This window comes from Mesocricetus auratus, unplaced genomic scaffold (genome assembly GCF_017639785.1).
Source record: "Mesocricetus auratus isolate SY011 unplaced genomic scaffold, BCM_Maur_2.0 Super-Scaffold_15014, whole genome shotgun sequence".
Classification (NCBI taxonomy): domain Eukaryota; kingdom Metazoa; phylum Chordata; class Mammalia; order Rodentia; family Cricetidae; genus Mesocricetus; species Mesocricetus auratus.
The window spans coordinates 17,096,105-17,110,865 of NW_024429186.1; the positions used below are offsets into that span (position 1 = coordinate 17,096,105).

General features: G+C 39.7%; 1 protein-coding gene across 2 annotated transcripts in view; it reads left to right on the forward strand.

Moving 5' to 3' along the window:
- Positions 1 to 14,761, forward strand: part of Trip11 (thyroid hormone receptor interactor 11) — a 65,827-nt gene that overhangs the window by 907 nt on the left and 50,159 nt on the right. The window contains exons 2-4 of one of the 2 annotated variants that reach the window (XM_013112187.3): positions 6,097 to 6,158; positions 10,287 to 10,397; positions 12,584 to 12,862. In XM_013112187.3, the coding sequence (XP_012967641.1) occupies positions 6,097 to 6,158; positions 10,287 to 10,397; positions 12,584 to 12,862 (452 nt within the window). The remainder of the gene's footprint in view (positions 1 to 6,096; positions 6,159 to 10,286; positions 10,398 to 12,583; positions 12,863 to 14,761) is intronic. The other variant, XM_013112188.3, reaches the window with a different exon arrangement.

Sequence of the window (14,761 nt, forward strand, 5' to 3'; positions counted from 1 at the left end):
TTTCTAATTTTGCTTATAGTGAAGACACATTGCAGCTAACAATGTATTTTTGTGTTCAGCTGCACATTTCTCCCATATTTTGACAGAACTTGTGAAAAAATTGATCTTTTGAGTATTCTTACCTACTTCACTCACTTTAAGTATTTTAGCAATTATCATTGTTCTCTCCTTTCTCTCTCTCTCTCTCTCTCTCTCTCTCTCTCTCTCTCTCTCTCTGTGTGTGTGTGTGTGTGTGTGTATGTGTGTGTGTGTGTGTGTCTGTGTTTGATGTATGTGCATGGACGTCTGACACAGCACCCACGTGCGGATGTCAAAAGACAGTTTTGTTGTGTTTTCTTTTCACCTTTAGGTGGTTCTGGGCATGTAATTCAGTTCTCTGGGCTTGTCTGACAAGAGCCTTCACTGACTGGTTTATCTAGCCAGCCTCCTTCAGTCATTTTTGTTGTCATCACCTTGCTGTCCTAAGGAATAGTGACCTAGAATTCAATTGCAATCAGAGGTTAGGTTAATTACTATTACTGTTGTTGACATTTCTTTGCGTGGGTAGGGTTTGTAAAAGTTTCGTTTAATCAGGAGAGACGGGAGTTAATGCAGCGGTTAAGGGCTCTCCCGGAGGACGTAGATTTGATCCTCAGCACCCAGTAGCAGCTCCCAGCTGTCCCTAACTTCATTCAGTTCCCGGGGAGCCGGTGTCCTCTTTGGGCCTCACCAGGCACTATGTGCCAAGTGCTGCACAGACATGTGCAGACAAAACAGGCATACTCATAAGATAATAGTAATATAAGTTTAAAGCTGACAGTCTCCCTGCCTCTGCCTCTCAGTCCTGGCACTACAGGTGTGTGCTGCCACTCCGTGAGTTTTCTTTCTTTAGAAACGAACGACTTACTGTTCTGGTTTAAGCTCTGGGAAGGACTTGCTGGAGATTGAGCCCAGGCCTCATGCATGGTAAACACACTACTGAATTCTACTCTCAACTCCCCAATTTTTTCATTATGGTTTAATAGCCGTGTGTATTGGCTGGAAAGAGAGAAATAGTTTGATGGGAAAACTGGGTCTCTGCCCAAGCCCGTTTTCCCGCTTGGGTTTGCTTGAGGGGAAGGTCCATGACTTGGAACAGTGGGAACGAAAGGCACTCGTGTGTCCAGTAAGGGTCATGGGACTTTGAAGGCAGAAGAGGGCTAACAGCCATGGGAAAGACTAGATTCTCACTGTCTTACACATAGGGACCAACAGTATTTCTTTAACTTCAACCTGGAAAATAGCTGCCTCCTCAACCTGGTGTAGAGTTTGTTTTTCTCACCAGAGAGCTTCCCATAGTCTCAAAAACAAAACCCCCACTTTTTTTTTTTTTTCTTGAGATAAGGTTTTACTCTGTGGCCCAGGCTGCCCTGGCTCTTGCAGTACAGCTCAAGGTTGACCTCAAATAGCATTTCTCCTGCCTCACCTTCATACAGTGTCAATTTTAGGTTTATTTATTTATTTATTTTAGATGTTAAACTCTAGCCCTGGCAGGCCCAGAACTCACAGTTCTGTCTACATCTTCCGGCAGGGCTCCAGGAATGCAGGCACGAACCACCAAGCCTGGCTTATAGTCTCTGTTAGTGATTTGGCTAGCTGCCAGTTTTCCTGGACGAGAACTCTTCGTCTTTGTTTTGTGTCTTTTTTTGTTCATTTGTTTCAAATTGGCCACCAATCTTGTTCATCCTGTTTTATCATTTTTCTTTTTCTTTATAACTGCTAGTGTCAGCTCAGATCAGGCTGACTCTCTTCAGGTCTAATTCTTAATTCATTTTCTGTTTCACTGTATAGTTTAAAAATAGATTTCTTAAAATTTTCTTGACTTACAGAAAAAAAAAACCACCAAACCTCTTATTTTGGGAGGTCAAAGACCTGTTCCTTCTGGGTTCAAGCTGTCTTTTCTAGTTGCCACACTAGTTCCATATCTGTTATTGGACATAAATGCTTGGTTGCCAGTGTTCTTTATCCTAACAGAGCTTTGTGTGTGATTGTCTGATGGCACTAAGATATTGAGTTACAGTTTGTCTTTTTCCTTGATGTATAAGAAGGGGTGTCTTAGTTACTTTTCCATTGCTGTAACAAAACACCAAGACCAAGGCAACTTATAGAAGAAAGTATTTAATTTGGGGACTCAAGGTTCCAGATGGGTAGAGTCTGTGGCCATCATGGCAGGGAGCATGGCAGCAGGCAGGCAGGCAGGAATGGTGCTGGAGACGCAGCTTACATCTGATCTACAAGCACCAGGCAGAAAGAGGGAGAGCTAACTGGGAATGGCCTGGGGTTTTGAAACCTCCAGGCCTGCCTGGAGTGACATACCTTCTCCAGCAAGGCCACACCTCCTAATCCTTCCCAAATAGTTCCACTTGGGAACCAAGTGTGCTTGGAACCAAGTATTTTGTTTGTGATATAACAAGTAAAGCTTGCCTGAAGAGTCATTGGGGGCCATTCTCATTAAAACCACCACAGGGGATTTTCCCCCCTCCTACCTATATTACCAATATGTGACATCTTCCTTTGTATGTTCATTGTAGTTGTTTAGTAAAAATTTTCCTTCATATTATACAAGACTTGATTAATACCTGTTTTGTTGAAACTTAAAAACAGTTTGGAGTAGAGTTGACTAAGGCATTCAGATATTTAGTGTCAACCCTATGACATCAATGAACAAAAAAATAACTACCAAATAGCACTTTAGATATTAGACTGTTGCTTTCCTACCACTTTATTGTAGTCAAAGTTAAGAGCTTGGGCTTTTAGTTGTGTTTGGGATTTTATTATTGTTTTTCTTCAATAATGGGTATTGGAATCAAGAGTCTTGTGCATGATAAACACAGAGAACTTGGACTTTTAAACTAGATTGACATAGGTCCAGTTCTTTTTTCATAAATACTTAATCTCTAACAGTTTCTGGGACTGGAGAAATGGCTCACAGATTAAGATTACTTACTGCGCTTTATCCAGTTCTGATTACGGCACTTAGGTGTCAGCTTATAACTACTTTTAACTTCATTTCAGGGTATCTCATCCCCCCCTTGGGGACCACCAAGGGTTCCTGCATGTGTGCAGGATGCATACATACTTAGGCACACATGTATATATTTCCAAAAAGGAATTTCCTTATCTATCCAAAAAGAATAAGCATATCATTTGTAAATCAGAGAATTAAAGGAAACCATGAGTATAGTCTAGAACTGTGCCCAGTACATTGCAAGCACTAAAACCAGGCAGGTGTCTGTCAGGTTTTCCCTTAGTGAGAAGGCCAGGGGTTTGTTGCTGTTGTTCTGCGTTTGTTTGTTTTTCCTGTCACAAAACTTCTTAAAAAGCAGGATTTTAGAGCAGGCAGCCTACCACATAAGGCCCCAGGTTAGATCTCCAGCACTAAAGAGAGAAAGGTTGGGGATTTTTTTATAAAGCTGGTTGAGGGAGGGTGGGTTGCATGGGTAGCCAGTGTGGTCTGCATAAACTTTTAAAGTCCCTCTTAGATGCAATTGCAGCTTTTAGCAATTGCTTTCCTAAACAAATTAGATCTTACTTTGTCCTCTTGAGAGTAGCAATCAGGCATTCTTTTTTAGACTGAGTTTTCAAGCAGGATATACAACAACCATAAAAGCAATCCTGCTTGGTGATTTTCACAAGACTGTCACTCTGATTTATAGGCATGCCACTTGTGTGTTTCTTTTTGTTGTTGTTTTTGTTTTTAATCAATGGTAATTCTGGGGAGTTATAATGTTTATTAATTATTATTATTATCATTATTATTTTGGCTTTTTGAGACAGGGTTTCTATTTATAGCTCTGGCTGTCCTGGAACTCACTCTGTAGACCAGGCTGGCCTTGAACTCACACAGATCCTCCTGACTGCCACCCAAGTGTTGGAATTAAAGGCATGCGCCACCACTGCCAGGATTAGTTTGTTGTTTAAAAGTGTTTTAATGCTCTTCTAAATGAAAAGTTTTTATTTATTTATTGTTAATGTGTGTATATGCCATATGCATGTGCGGTACTATTTGAAGTCAGAAGAGAGTATTGGACCCTTGGAATTGGAATTATACATGATTGTGAGTTGCCTGATATAGATTTTGGGAACAGCGCAGATTCTCTGGAAAAGCAGCAAGTGTTCTTAATTTCTGAGCCATCTCTCTAGCCTGGGCCCTTGGTTTACTTTTTATTGTAGGGTCAAGCCCAGGACCTTGACTAAACAAACAGCTCTACTGCAGAGCTCTGTCTTCTGCCCTGTTTTTGTAATGTTCAGATGTGGTAATGGGAACTAGTAGCCACAGGAGAAAGAATGGAACTGCGTAGATGACAGTTTTCAGAAGGCTTAGTGGTGCCATTCTGGCATTGCTGGCCCCTGACTGTGTTTACTAATTTATTTTAATTTTTATCAACTTACTTGTTTGAAACAGGGTTTGCTCTATAGTGCAGGCTGACCTCCATCTCAGATCATCTCCTAAAGTTTTGGTGTTACAGATTCGTACCTCCCCTCTGCCCCAGATGCATTCATTCTTTTGGTTCTGGGTATTGAGTCAGGCTTTGCACATGCTAGGCAGATATTGTACCAACTGAGTTATATCTCTCAGTCCTTTGACTGTTTTTAACTGAAACCAAGTCAGAATGAGTTCATCCCTGTTTTTTTTTTTAAAGATTTATTGTATATGCGTACATGGGTATAAGTGAGAGACACACACAGAGGGAGGGAGGAAGGATGGGAGAGAGAAAAAGGGAGAGGGAGAGAGGAGAAGAGAGCACAAATGTACATGTGCATGCCCTGGTGTATATAGAGGTCAGAGGACAACTTTTTATGAATAATTCTCTCCCTCCACCTTATTTTTGAATCAGGGTCTCTTGTTTCTGCCATTGTACTATATAAGGGAACTTCTGTCAGTCCCCCCCCCAATCTTAACATAGGAATGTTGAATTACTTATTTCAGGTATTTCATCTGACTTTTCATGTAGATTTTAGGGATTGTCTCAAGGGGTTAGGCTTGGTAATAAGCACCTTTACTCACTAAGACATATTTCTGGTCCCTCATCCCTATTTTTAATAAATTATGTTTGTATTACACTAAGTATTCTCAATATTTTTGTGTTTTGATTATAGGTCATTAATTATTTTATAGTCTTGGGACTAGAGGGTAAAAGTAAACTGTAAGCTCTGGTTGAGCGTGTTTCATCTAAAATTATAGCATAAGTCAAAAGAGAAGTTTATTTCTTTTTATTTGGTTTTTCCAGACAGGGTTTCTCTATGTAGCCCTGGCTGTCCTGGAACTCACTCTGTAGATCAGGCTGTCTTTAACCTCACATAGATCTGCCTGCCTCTGCCTCCTGAGAACTGGGACTAACAGGTGTGTGCTGCCACCACACTGCAAAAGAGAAGTTTATTAAAAACTTCAAATTTGCTGTGGGTGGGGCATGTCTTTAATCCCAGCACTTGGGAGGCAGAGGCAGGCGGATCTTTTTGAGTTCGAGGCCATCTTGGTCTACAAAGAGATTTCTAGGACAGCCATGGCTGCACAGAGAAACCCTGTCTCAAAAAACCAAAACTAACCAACCATACAAACAAAAAACCATCTTCAAATTTCTGCTGGACAGTGATTGTACACACCTTTAATCACAGTACTTGGGTGGTAGAGACAGGCAGATCTCTAAGTTTGAAGCCAGACTGGTCTACAGAGTGAGTTCCAGGACAGCCAGTGTTTTACATAGAAAATAAAAAAAATAAAAAACCCCAAAACTTCAAATCTCGTAAACAAAACTTTATAGAACGTTTCCGAAGGGTAAAGCCACACCTCTTAAGATGTAGGGAGAGGAAGCAAGGACAGCCTGTGTGATGTTCTGGTAAAGATGGAATGGCTATCCTCTGAATAAGCTCTCCTCAGTTCTGTTTAAACCCGGTGCAGTGCATTTCCCTCAAGATACCTCTTCAGGGTTCAAATACAGCCTAGTGTTGGGGCGTGTGACTAATGTCAACTAGGCCCAGGATTCAGTCCCTTACCACCAGTCCCACCACCACAAAACGACTGTTTATTACTTCATATGGTGTTAATCAAATATTCAGCATATGCTGTTTGTTTTGCAGCAGATTTGCTCAATTCTGGAAGAGAGGAAAATGAAGCTACTCATTCAGTCTTAAGATCAGAGGTAAGGACAGTTAAAGACAGCTGTGAAAAATCAGGTTTTCTCTTTTTGAAGCCATGGAAGTTATTGAAACTCCCAGAATTTTTAAATGCTCTGTCTCACCTTTCAGCCTTTCTGGGTTTTGTTTTACCTTGTCTTTTACCAATCTCCTCTGTGTAAAGAGTGTCTGTATTTGCCACAGTTGGTTCTTGTATAGTCTCATTTCCACTTCTATCTGTTGGAAGTAAGGAAACTGCCAAATAATAGAAATAGTTGTGGTAAAAGTTTACCATTGACATTATCCAGCAGTGTGCTACATTGTAGTGGTACATTTGTTTGTTTGGACTTAATATCTCTTAATTTTGCTTTGCTTTGCTTTGCTTTTTGAGCTAAGGTTTCCTATGTAGCTCAGGCTGTCCTTGAACTGATGATCTCACCTCAGCCTCCTGAATGTTGTTGGGCTGACAGGCCTGTCTTAGTGTTCTATTGCTATGAAAACACACTGTGGTCAAGGTAACTCTTATAAAAGAAGGCATTTAATTGGAGACTGGTTTCCAGTGTCAGAGGTTCAGTCCATTATCATCATGGTGGGGAGCATAGCAGCAGGCATGGTAGGCATGGTGCTGGAGAAGCAGTCAAGAGCTACATCCTGATCCGCAGGCAGAGAGAGACATAACCTAGTGTGGGTTTTTGAAACCTGAAGCCCCACCCCCATTGACACACCTCCTCCAACAAGTCCATACCTCCTAAACTTTTTCAGTTAGAGCCACTCCCAGATGACTAAGCATTCAAATATATGAGCCTCTGTATTTATAGGTAAACCACCACAAGGCCTGAACCATCACACCGTGTAATGTGCTTCTTCTTGCCAGCCTGGTCCCAGAGCCGCATCAGTCCCAAATGAACATGCAGGAGGCTATATTAATTATGAAGCTGTTGGCCATTTGCTATGGTTTCTTAATGGCTAGCTCTGACTTAATTATTAATTCATAATTACTAATATATATTTTTATAAAGTATTATCTTACAGAGAATGTCAGACTTGCACCCTCTCCTCCCATGATCACATGGCAACTCCCTACTCTTAACTGCATTTCCCAGAATCCTCTTCGACTCCTAGTCCCACCTTTCTTGCTTCCCTATTGGCCAACAGTGCTTTATTTATCAACCGATCAGACAAACATATACACAGAAGGACTTCCCCCATCAATACCTAACTAGTGGTTCATTTAAATATAATATGAAAAATGGAATTCTGTTTAATCTAGAGTTTTACATTTCCTGACATTAGAATAATAATGTAATATTTGAAGCAAAGAAGCTAAGAATATAGGAATATTAAGCTAATTTTACTGTTTTGTTCCTTATGAGTCAATGGGTAGTTGTGACTAATCTGGACATTATATTATACTTAATAGGAATAAAGAAATTAAAAGATTTCAGAGTGGGAACTATTGTAAAGGACTGTCAAGAGCACAATAATTTAGCCTTGTGATAAGAACAGCAAAAGAACACTTAGAATTGTAGCGAGAGATGTTCTTAGAGGACTGTTGTTAACATGATTCCCTCCATTCTTTTGTTTTGTTTTGTTTTTTGAGACAGGGTTTCTCTGTGACTTTGGAGGCTGTCCTGGAACTAGCTCTTGTAGACCAGGCTGGTTTCGAACTCACAGAGATCCACTTGCCTCTGCCTCCTGAGTGCTGGGATTAAAGGCATGAGTCACCAACGGCCGGCTGATTCCCTCCATTCTAAGCCTATAAAAAGAGAACACTATATCTAGACGCTAAGACAGACTTTCCTAGCAAGCCTTGTTGACCTCTGGACTAGGTCACTGTGGTGAGATTGTGGAATCTGAAAGTAGAGGAGGGACTTGTGAGAGAAGGACATTAGCACTGAGCCTATAGAAGATAGCATTGTAGTGGCACACAACACATGAATTCTTAGTAAGACCAAACTAGAACATCCCTGAGGAGGTCCTATTTGGTACAGACCCACCCAGAAAAGTTAGCAGCAGAGTATGTGCTGGTGCTTAATGGTATTTGCCAGTGTATGTTTTGGGAGAATGTAAGAAAGATGAACCTGCTTGAATAATGACTGCTTTGTACTGAGTTTGAGAAAGGGAATGGAAGTTTTCTGTTCTGTAGATCTCAGTTTCTTTAATGCTTCTTAGGACCATATCATCTGTGGCAAGTATGCTTCTAGAGTTTGGAAATATTTATATGGGGGAGACACATCCATCCCCTGTAAGCCACTTCCTCATTTGATGCTATTGGAAAAGAAAGAGGTTCTTGCCTCATGTGTGTATGTATATGCCTATGCCATGCTCTTGCTCTGGCACCATTTGTCACCTTGTGATCTGTCGATGTTCAAGAAAAAAGTGATGGTAGCAAGTTTTAGTCTAGAAGAGAGGCGTGTTTCCAGGGGAAATTAGAATTTCCTGTGAGTAGTTGACTAAATTCCTTAGGGTTCTTTCTTTTTTGTGTGTGTGTGTGAGTCAGATGTGTGTGCCACAACACATGGAGGCTGAAGGACAACCTTAGTTGTCAATCCTTGCCTTCTATCTTGAGACAAGCTCTCTGGTGGTTGCTGCTTCGTATGCCAGGCTGCTTGGGCCACAGGCTTCCCGGGATTCTCCTGAATCCTCACATCTAAAAGTAGGAATGGTGGGATTATAGATGTGTCTGACTCTATGTGTGTTTTGGTATTCTGAGCTCTGGCCCTCACACTTGTGCAGTAAGTACTGTACCCACTGATCCATCTCCCTAGATCTGTTTTATTGTTTGTTTTGTTTTTGTTTTTTGGAGATAGTGTCTTATTGAGCCCCTGGCTAGCTAGGGACTGTTTGTGTAGATTAGGCTGGTCTCCAGCTCACAGAGATCTGCCTGTCACTGCTTTTCAGTGTTGGGATTAAAGGTGTGTACTACATTCAGTCATGCAATATTATTATAATTATTATTGTTTATGTATATGCATATATGTTTTCTGCACATATTGTTGCACCACATGTGTGCAGTGCCCTTGAAGGCCAGAAGAGGGTTTCATATCTCCCCTGGGACTGTAGTTAAGATAGTTGTGAGTCTGCATATGGATACTGGGAATTGAACTTGGATCCTCTGGAAGAGCCATCACTCCAGCCCCTATTTATTTAAAGAACCATTTATTATTTTTAATTTATGTTTGTATGTGCATGTTCATGCCATTGCCTGTTAGTCTCTCCTGGAGCTGGTGTTACAGAGGTGGTTGAGAGCTGCCGGATGTGGGTGCTGGTGTTAGACTTAAGTTCAGCATCACAAAGAAAGAGATCACTACAATTAGTGCCTTCTTTTGTTCTTGTTTTTTTCTTGAGGCAGTGTCTCTCTATGTAGTCTTCACTGTCCTGGAATTCACTATATAAATCAGACTGGTCCCAAACTCTCAGAGATCCACCTGCTTTTACCTCACAAGTTCTGGCTTTAAAGGTCTGCACCAACAAGACTTGACAAGGCAAAACTTTATTCTTGATCAAGCTTGTGTGCTCAGAAGAGTGAGTGTGTCTTGATAGGAAGTGAACTTGGTTTTTATTCTAACTAGATGATGACAAGGACTCCTCTCCATCCACTGGGGTCTGACCTCACAGTCTTTCAAGACTGGGCTCAAAGTGAAAGAAAGCCACCCAATTCACAGCAGGTCCTTTGTGTAAACAAAGGTTTTACTGGGGGTGTTTGGGGGATTAAAACATCCATCTAAAAGTCTGAATTCTTTGTCATAAACACAAGTTTACAGTGTTTGATAGAAAAGCAAACCCTAATGATTACTGTTCTTCACACTGGGAGCCAGATTTGAGTACTGTACAACAGCAGTATGTGCTCCAGGACCTCTTGATGCTGCTGAGCTTGGCATAGCAATCACTTTCTTCACCAACTGAACCACCTCCCTAGCCTTACCTCTGCTTTTTCCTGATAGGTATTTGGGGACCTTTGCTAGCTTCTGAGTTTGTTGAAGACAAAATAGGTCTAGAATTCAGATTTTCATTTAAAAGTCTGAGACCTTTGATATTTTACATCATTTTTTGTGTAATTTTTTTATAATGTGTGCATGTGATGACGATGACTGCTAACATGTTTGACTTGACTTGAAATCTTTTTGTTGAAAATACTTACTCTTTGCTTCTAGAATGAAAGACTTAAAAAGCTTTACACTGATCTAGAGGAAAAGCATGAAGCATCAGAATTGCAGATAAAGCAGCAATCTTCGAGTTACCGCAGTCAGCTGCAGCAGAAAGAGGCAAGGGCGTATCCTCATTACTTCATTCTTACTTCATGGCTATTTTTAAATTCATGAAAGTATTAAAAATATTGAACTTAATAAAACTTGGAAAGTGTTCCTATTCATTTTATTTTGTAAGCTAACCTTTGGGAAGAATAAATTCAAGCTTCTATAAGGAGAGTCTTTATAACATTTTAATGACCTGGTGCTTATATTTTCTGGTATTTATGAAATATAATTTAATGTATGTTTTCTTAGGTTTTAAGAACATTTATTTAGTTTTGTAGTGCTTTGAATTGAACCTAGGACCTTGCATATGTTACTTTTTAAAGTTGATTTTAAGTCAGTGTGATCATTGCTAATGACATTTTCCCTTGTAAGAATACATTTTGACTGCATGTGTTAATATTTTTTATATTGGCATATAATTAATTTTCCACATAAAAGTTTAATAGATGCTTTTCAATTCTTTTTTTGCAAATGTTTTAGTTTGTTAAAATGTTTGTTTTGACATTATTCTATCTTTTCTTTGAAGTCTTAATAATTAGGTATTATATAATTTAACCAATGTTACCCTGATTTCTGTTGTTAAATTTTCCTTTGTGTTTAATACATGCTTATGTTAAGTTAACCATTTCTTATTTTATTGTCCAGATCATTTGAATACTCTTTAGTTCGTTGACTAACTTCATTTCTACCACAGGCATCTTTGGTTTTTTTAATTTGGGTGAGGACTGGGATTGCAGCTTAGTATTTGAGCAGAGTACTACTTACTTATCTTGTGTGGGAGGCCCTGAGTTCAGTCCCCAGCACCATAAAGCTAAAACACAACAAAAATTTAGATGATTGCTTTCTAGTTCTTTTGGTGATATGTTAAAGTAGAATTAAAAAGTATACTGCTTTTAAGATAAAACTAAACAGAGCTAAAGTTTCTAATCTAATGATAATTGATAATTTTATATTAAAAGTCAATTACTACTAGAATAAAACAAATATAAAAAAGTAGAGATATGAGTTCAAATTAAGGTTAAATGCTTATTTTTTTCCCAGTACTGAGGGTTGAACCCAGCACCTTGCACATGTTCAAGAACTTCACAATTAAGCTATATCCTAGCCCTTTTCTTAAAACTATTTTTAAGACAGAATCTCATATAGCCTAGTCTAGCTTCAGACTTGCTCTGTAGCCCGAGGATAGCCTTTCACTTCTGAGCCTTCTCCTGTCTCAGTCTCCCAAAGGGCTGGGATTGCAGCAGGTTCTACTGTGCCCCATTTTATTTACTACTGGGGATCAAATCCAAACTGCTCCTTACTAGGAAAAGCACTCCACCAACTGAGCTACATCACCAGCTTTTTTGGGTTGTTGTTGGTGAAGTGTTTTGTGGGGTGTATGTGTATGTGTTTTGACCAAGTCTTGTTAGGTAGCACTGTCTGCCCTGTTACTTACTATATATAGTCCAGGATGTACTCAAATTTGCAGCAATCCTCCTGTCTCAGCCCCCTAACTACTGAAGTTATACATGTTTGCCACCACACATAGCTTTATAAGTTGGTATTGACAGTCTTCAGTTAGAACTCTGCCTAAGAGTTCAGAATTTTTATACTGTTATCTTTCTAAATAGGGTCAGGTTTTCATTGGCTCATCTTGTCTAGTGTTAAGGTGAGGGCCTCTTTTAATGCATATTTCTTTCTAAGACTCATGGGCTAATAACTGTAGGCTAGTTGTGTTATCTCACCTAGGAAGATTGGATTAATAAATCAAAGCATTCTTTCAGTCATGTTGTACATACAGATCAGTGCAGAGGTACTGCTGATTCATGGACCTTTTGGTCTGGATTACCTAACTTTTGAATGTATAAATTATACAGCTTTTGTTTTATTTCATGTCTGATAATCATAAACAGAGCTCTGATAAAATTACCTGTATTTTGATGAGAGCAGACTCGTTCCCTTGAGAAACCCATTGCTTTAGTTAACATGTGAGTGAAATCCTAATCTTCATATTATTTTGAACATTGTCTGAACTTTATGGGAATTAGTTTGTCTTTCAAGTCACAGTCTTGTGGTTAGAGTATGGTGGACGATTAGGATTCACTTATGAAATGCTGCTGTTGGGTCAGCATGCCTTTCAACACTATGAATCTGTAAGAGGCCAATACGCATTTTTAGATATATGTTCTTTAAAACATGGATTTTTTAATACATAGGAAGAAATCAACCACCTTAAAGCAAGACAGACTGCACTACAGGATGAATTGCTCAGACTGCAGTCAGCTGCCCAGTCCGCACATCCAGAATCTGGCAGGGTACCAGCAGCTGCAGCATCACCTTCATTCAGTTACGGCATCAGTCATCACGTGTCAGCTTTCCATGAGGATGACATGGACTTTGGTGATGTTATTTCATCACAACGAGAAATAAACAGATTATCAAATGAAGTTTCAAGACTTGAGTCTGAACTTGGACACTGGAGACATATTGCCGAGGTTGGTTAAATTTCGATGAATTTGTGAAAACTATGGGTTAGTAAAAATGCTGATATTATTTAGGCAGAGCATCTGGTACCAGAAATAATTCTTTTTTGGGGACAGGGGTGGGGGTTTCTAGACAGGGCTTCTCTGTGTCTTTGGAGACTGTCTTGGAACTAGCTCTTGTAGACCAGGCTGGTCTCGAACTCATAGAAATCCTCCTGCCTCTGCCTCCCGAGTGCTGGGATTAAAGGTGTGCCACCACCACCTGGCCCAGAAATAGTTCTTGACTAGAAAAAAGAAAAGATGTATCTGTCTTCTAATGCAGCATTTGACTTTCTAGGTGATTTTGGTTAAATCATCTCTCAGCTCCAGTTGTCTTTTCTGTGTGATATGTGGGATTTTTTTTTAATTAAAGCAATAAATTCACTTTCAAAAACAGTTATAAACCCAGACTCAAAAGATAAAAATTAAATTGAGCTAGCACCCCTGGAGTCTTTGGTGATGGAAGCACAGAGCTTTTAAGATACTGTTTTTGAAAATGTGTTAGGATTTTTTTGTTTGTTTGTTTTTCAAGACAGAGTTTCTCTGTGTAGCTCTGGCTGTCCTGGCACTTGCTGTATAGACCAGGTTGGCCTTGAACTCACAGAGATCCACCTGCTTCTGCCTCCTAAATGCTGGGGTTAAAGGCGTGCACCATCAGCTCTTGGCTGTCTGAGATTTTATAAGCTCTAGTAACATGTAAAATTATGTTATACTGAGCTGAAGAAACGGCTCAGTGTTTATGAGCACTGACTGCTCATCTTTCCAGTGCACCCAGATTTGAATTGGAGCACTCCCATGGCTGGTTGCAACTGTGTGTAACTCTAATTCCAAGGACCTCCATGGGCACTGCATGCCTGTGGTGCACAGATCAGGCACGACACCTACACATAAAATAATCTTTAAATATATATGTTATATGTTATATGTTATATTTAATGCACTAGAAATTAAGTCCTGATATTTTGAGTTGTAAACTTTCTTCCAAGGAACTTTTATTCTGTATACCAAGGATTCTTTGTTATTGTTTTCCCCTTCCTTTTAAGGTGGGACTCTCACTATGTAGCCTTGACTGGCCTGGAATTCCCTTTGTAGACCAGACTGGTCTTGAACTCATAGAGATTCTGCCTTCCTCTGCCTCTCTAAGGCTAGGAACAAAGGTGTTCACTGCCATACCCAGCTATACCAAGATTATATGTATTATGGAAGTTGTCAGTAGACAGTAGACATTTGGATTTAACTTCATCAATATAGGGGGAAAGTATAGCATATAAATATACTTAGTATATTAAAATAAACCAAAAAAAAAAGCGCAAGGCGTATACGTCCTTTTGTGGATGTAATCAGGTTATGAAAAGGAAAAAACTTCTCAATTAAAATTGTTTGCTTACTTCGTGCAGTACCTAAAGCTTAGTTGGGACTATCTTTGTCCATCTTATCTTCCCAAAGCCAGGAGATTTAAAATTTATATACAAAGAATAACCTGGAGGCTTAAAATGGCATGGATTTCCTTTGTGTTCGGAGACTTTGGTTTAATATCTGTTTTAGGGTCTTAGGAACTTCAAAGAAGTCCCAGGCAATTGTGATAATCTGAGAATTACAATTAGATTTTTGTTAACTGTATTTATTTATGTGTGGGGTAAAGAGGGTTCCATACACACATGCATGTCAGAGGACAACTCATGGGAGTCAATTCTGCCTTTCCCCATATGAGTCCTGGGATTGAGTTTGGGTCAGCTGTCTTGGTGGCAAATGTTCTTCCTGTTGAGCCATCTTGACAGCACGGTACACACTGGTAGTTTCATCATTTGGGAGCTGAAGCAGGAGAATTTGGAGTTTAGTACCAGCTTGTCTAAAAGCAAAGCAACCAGGAAA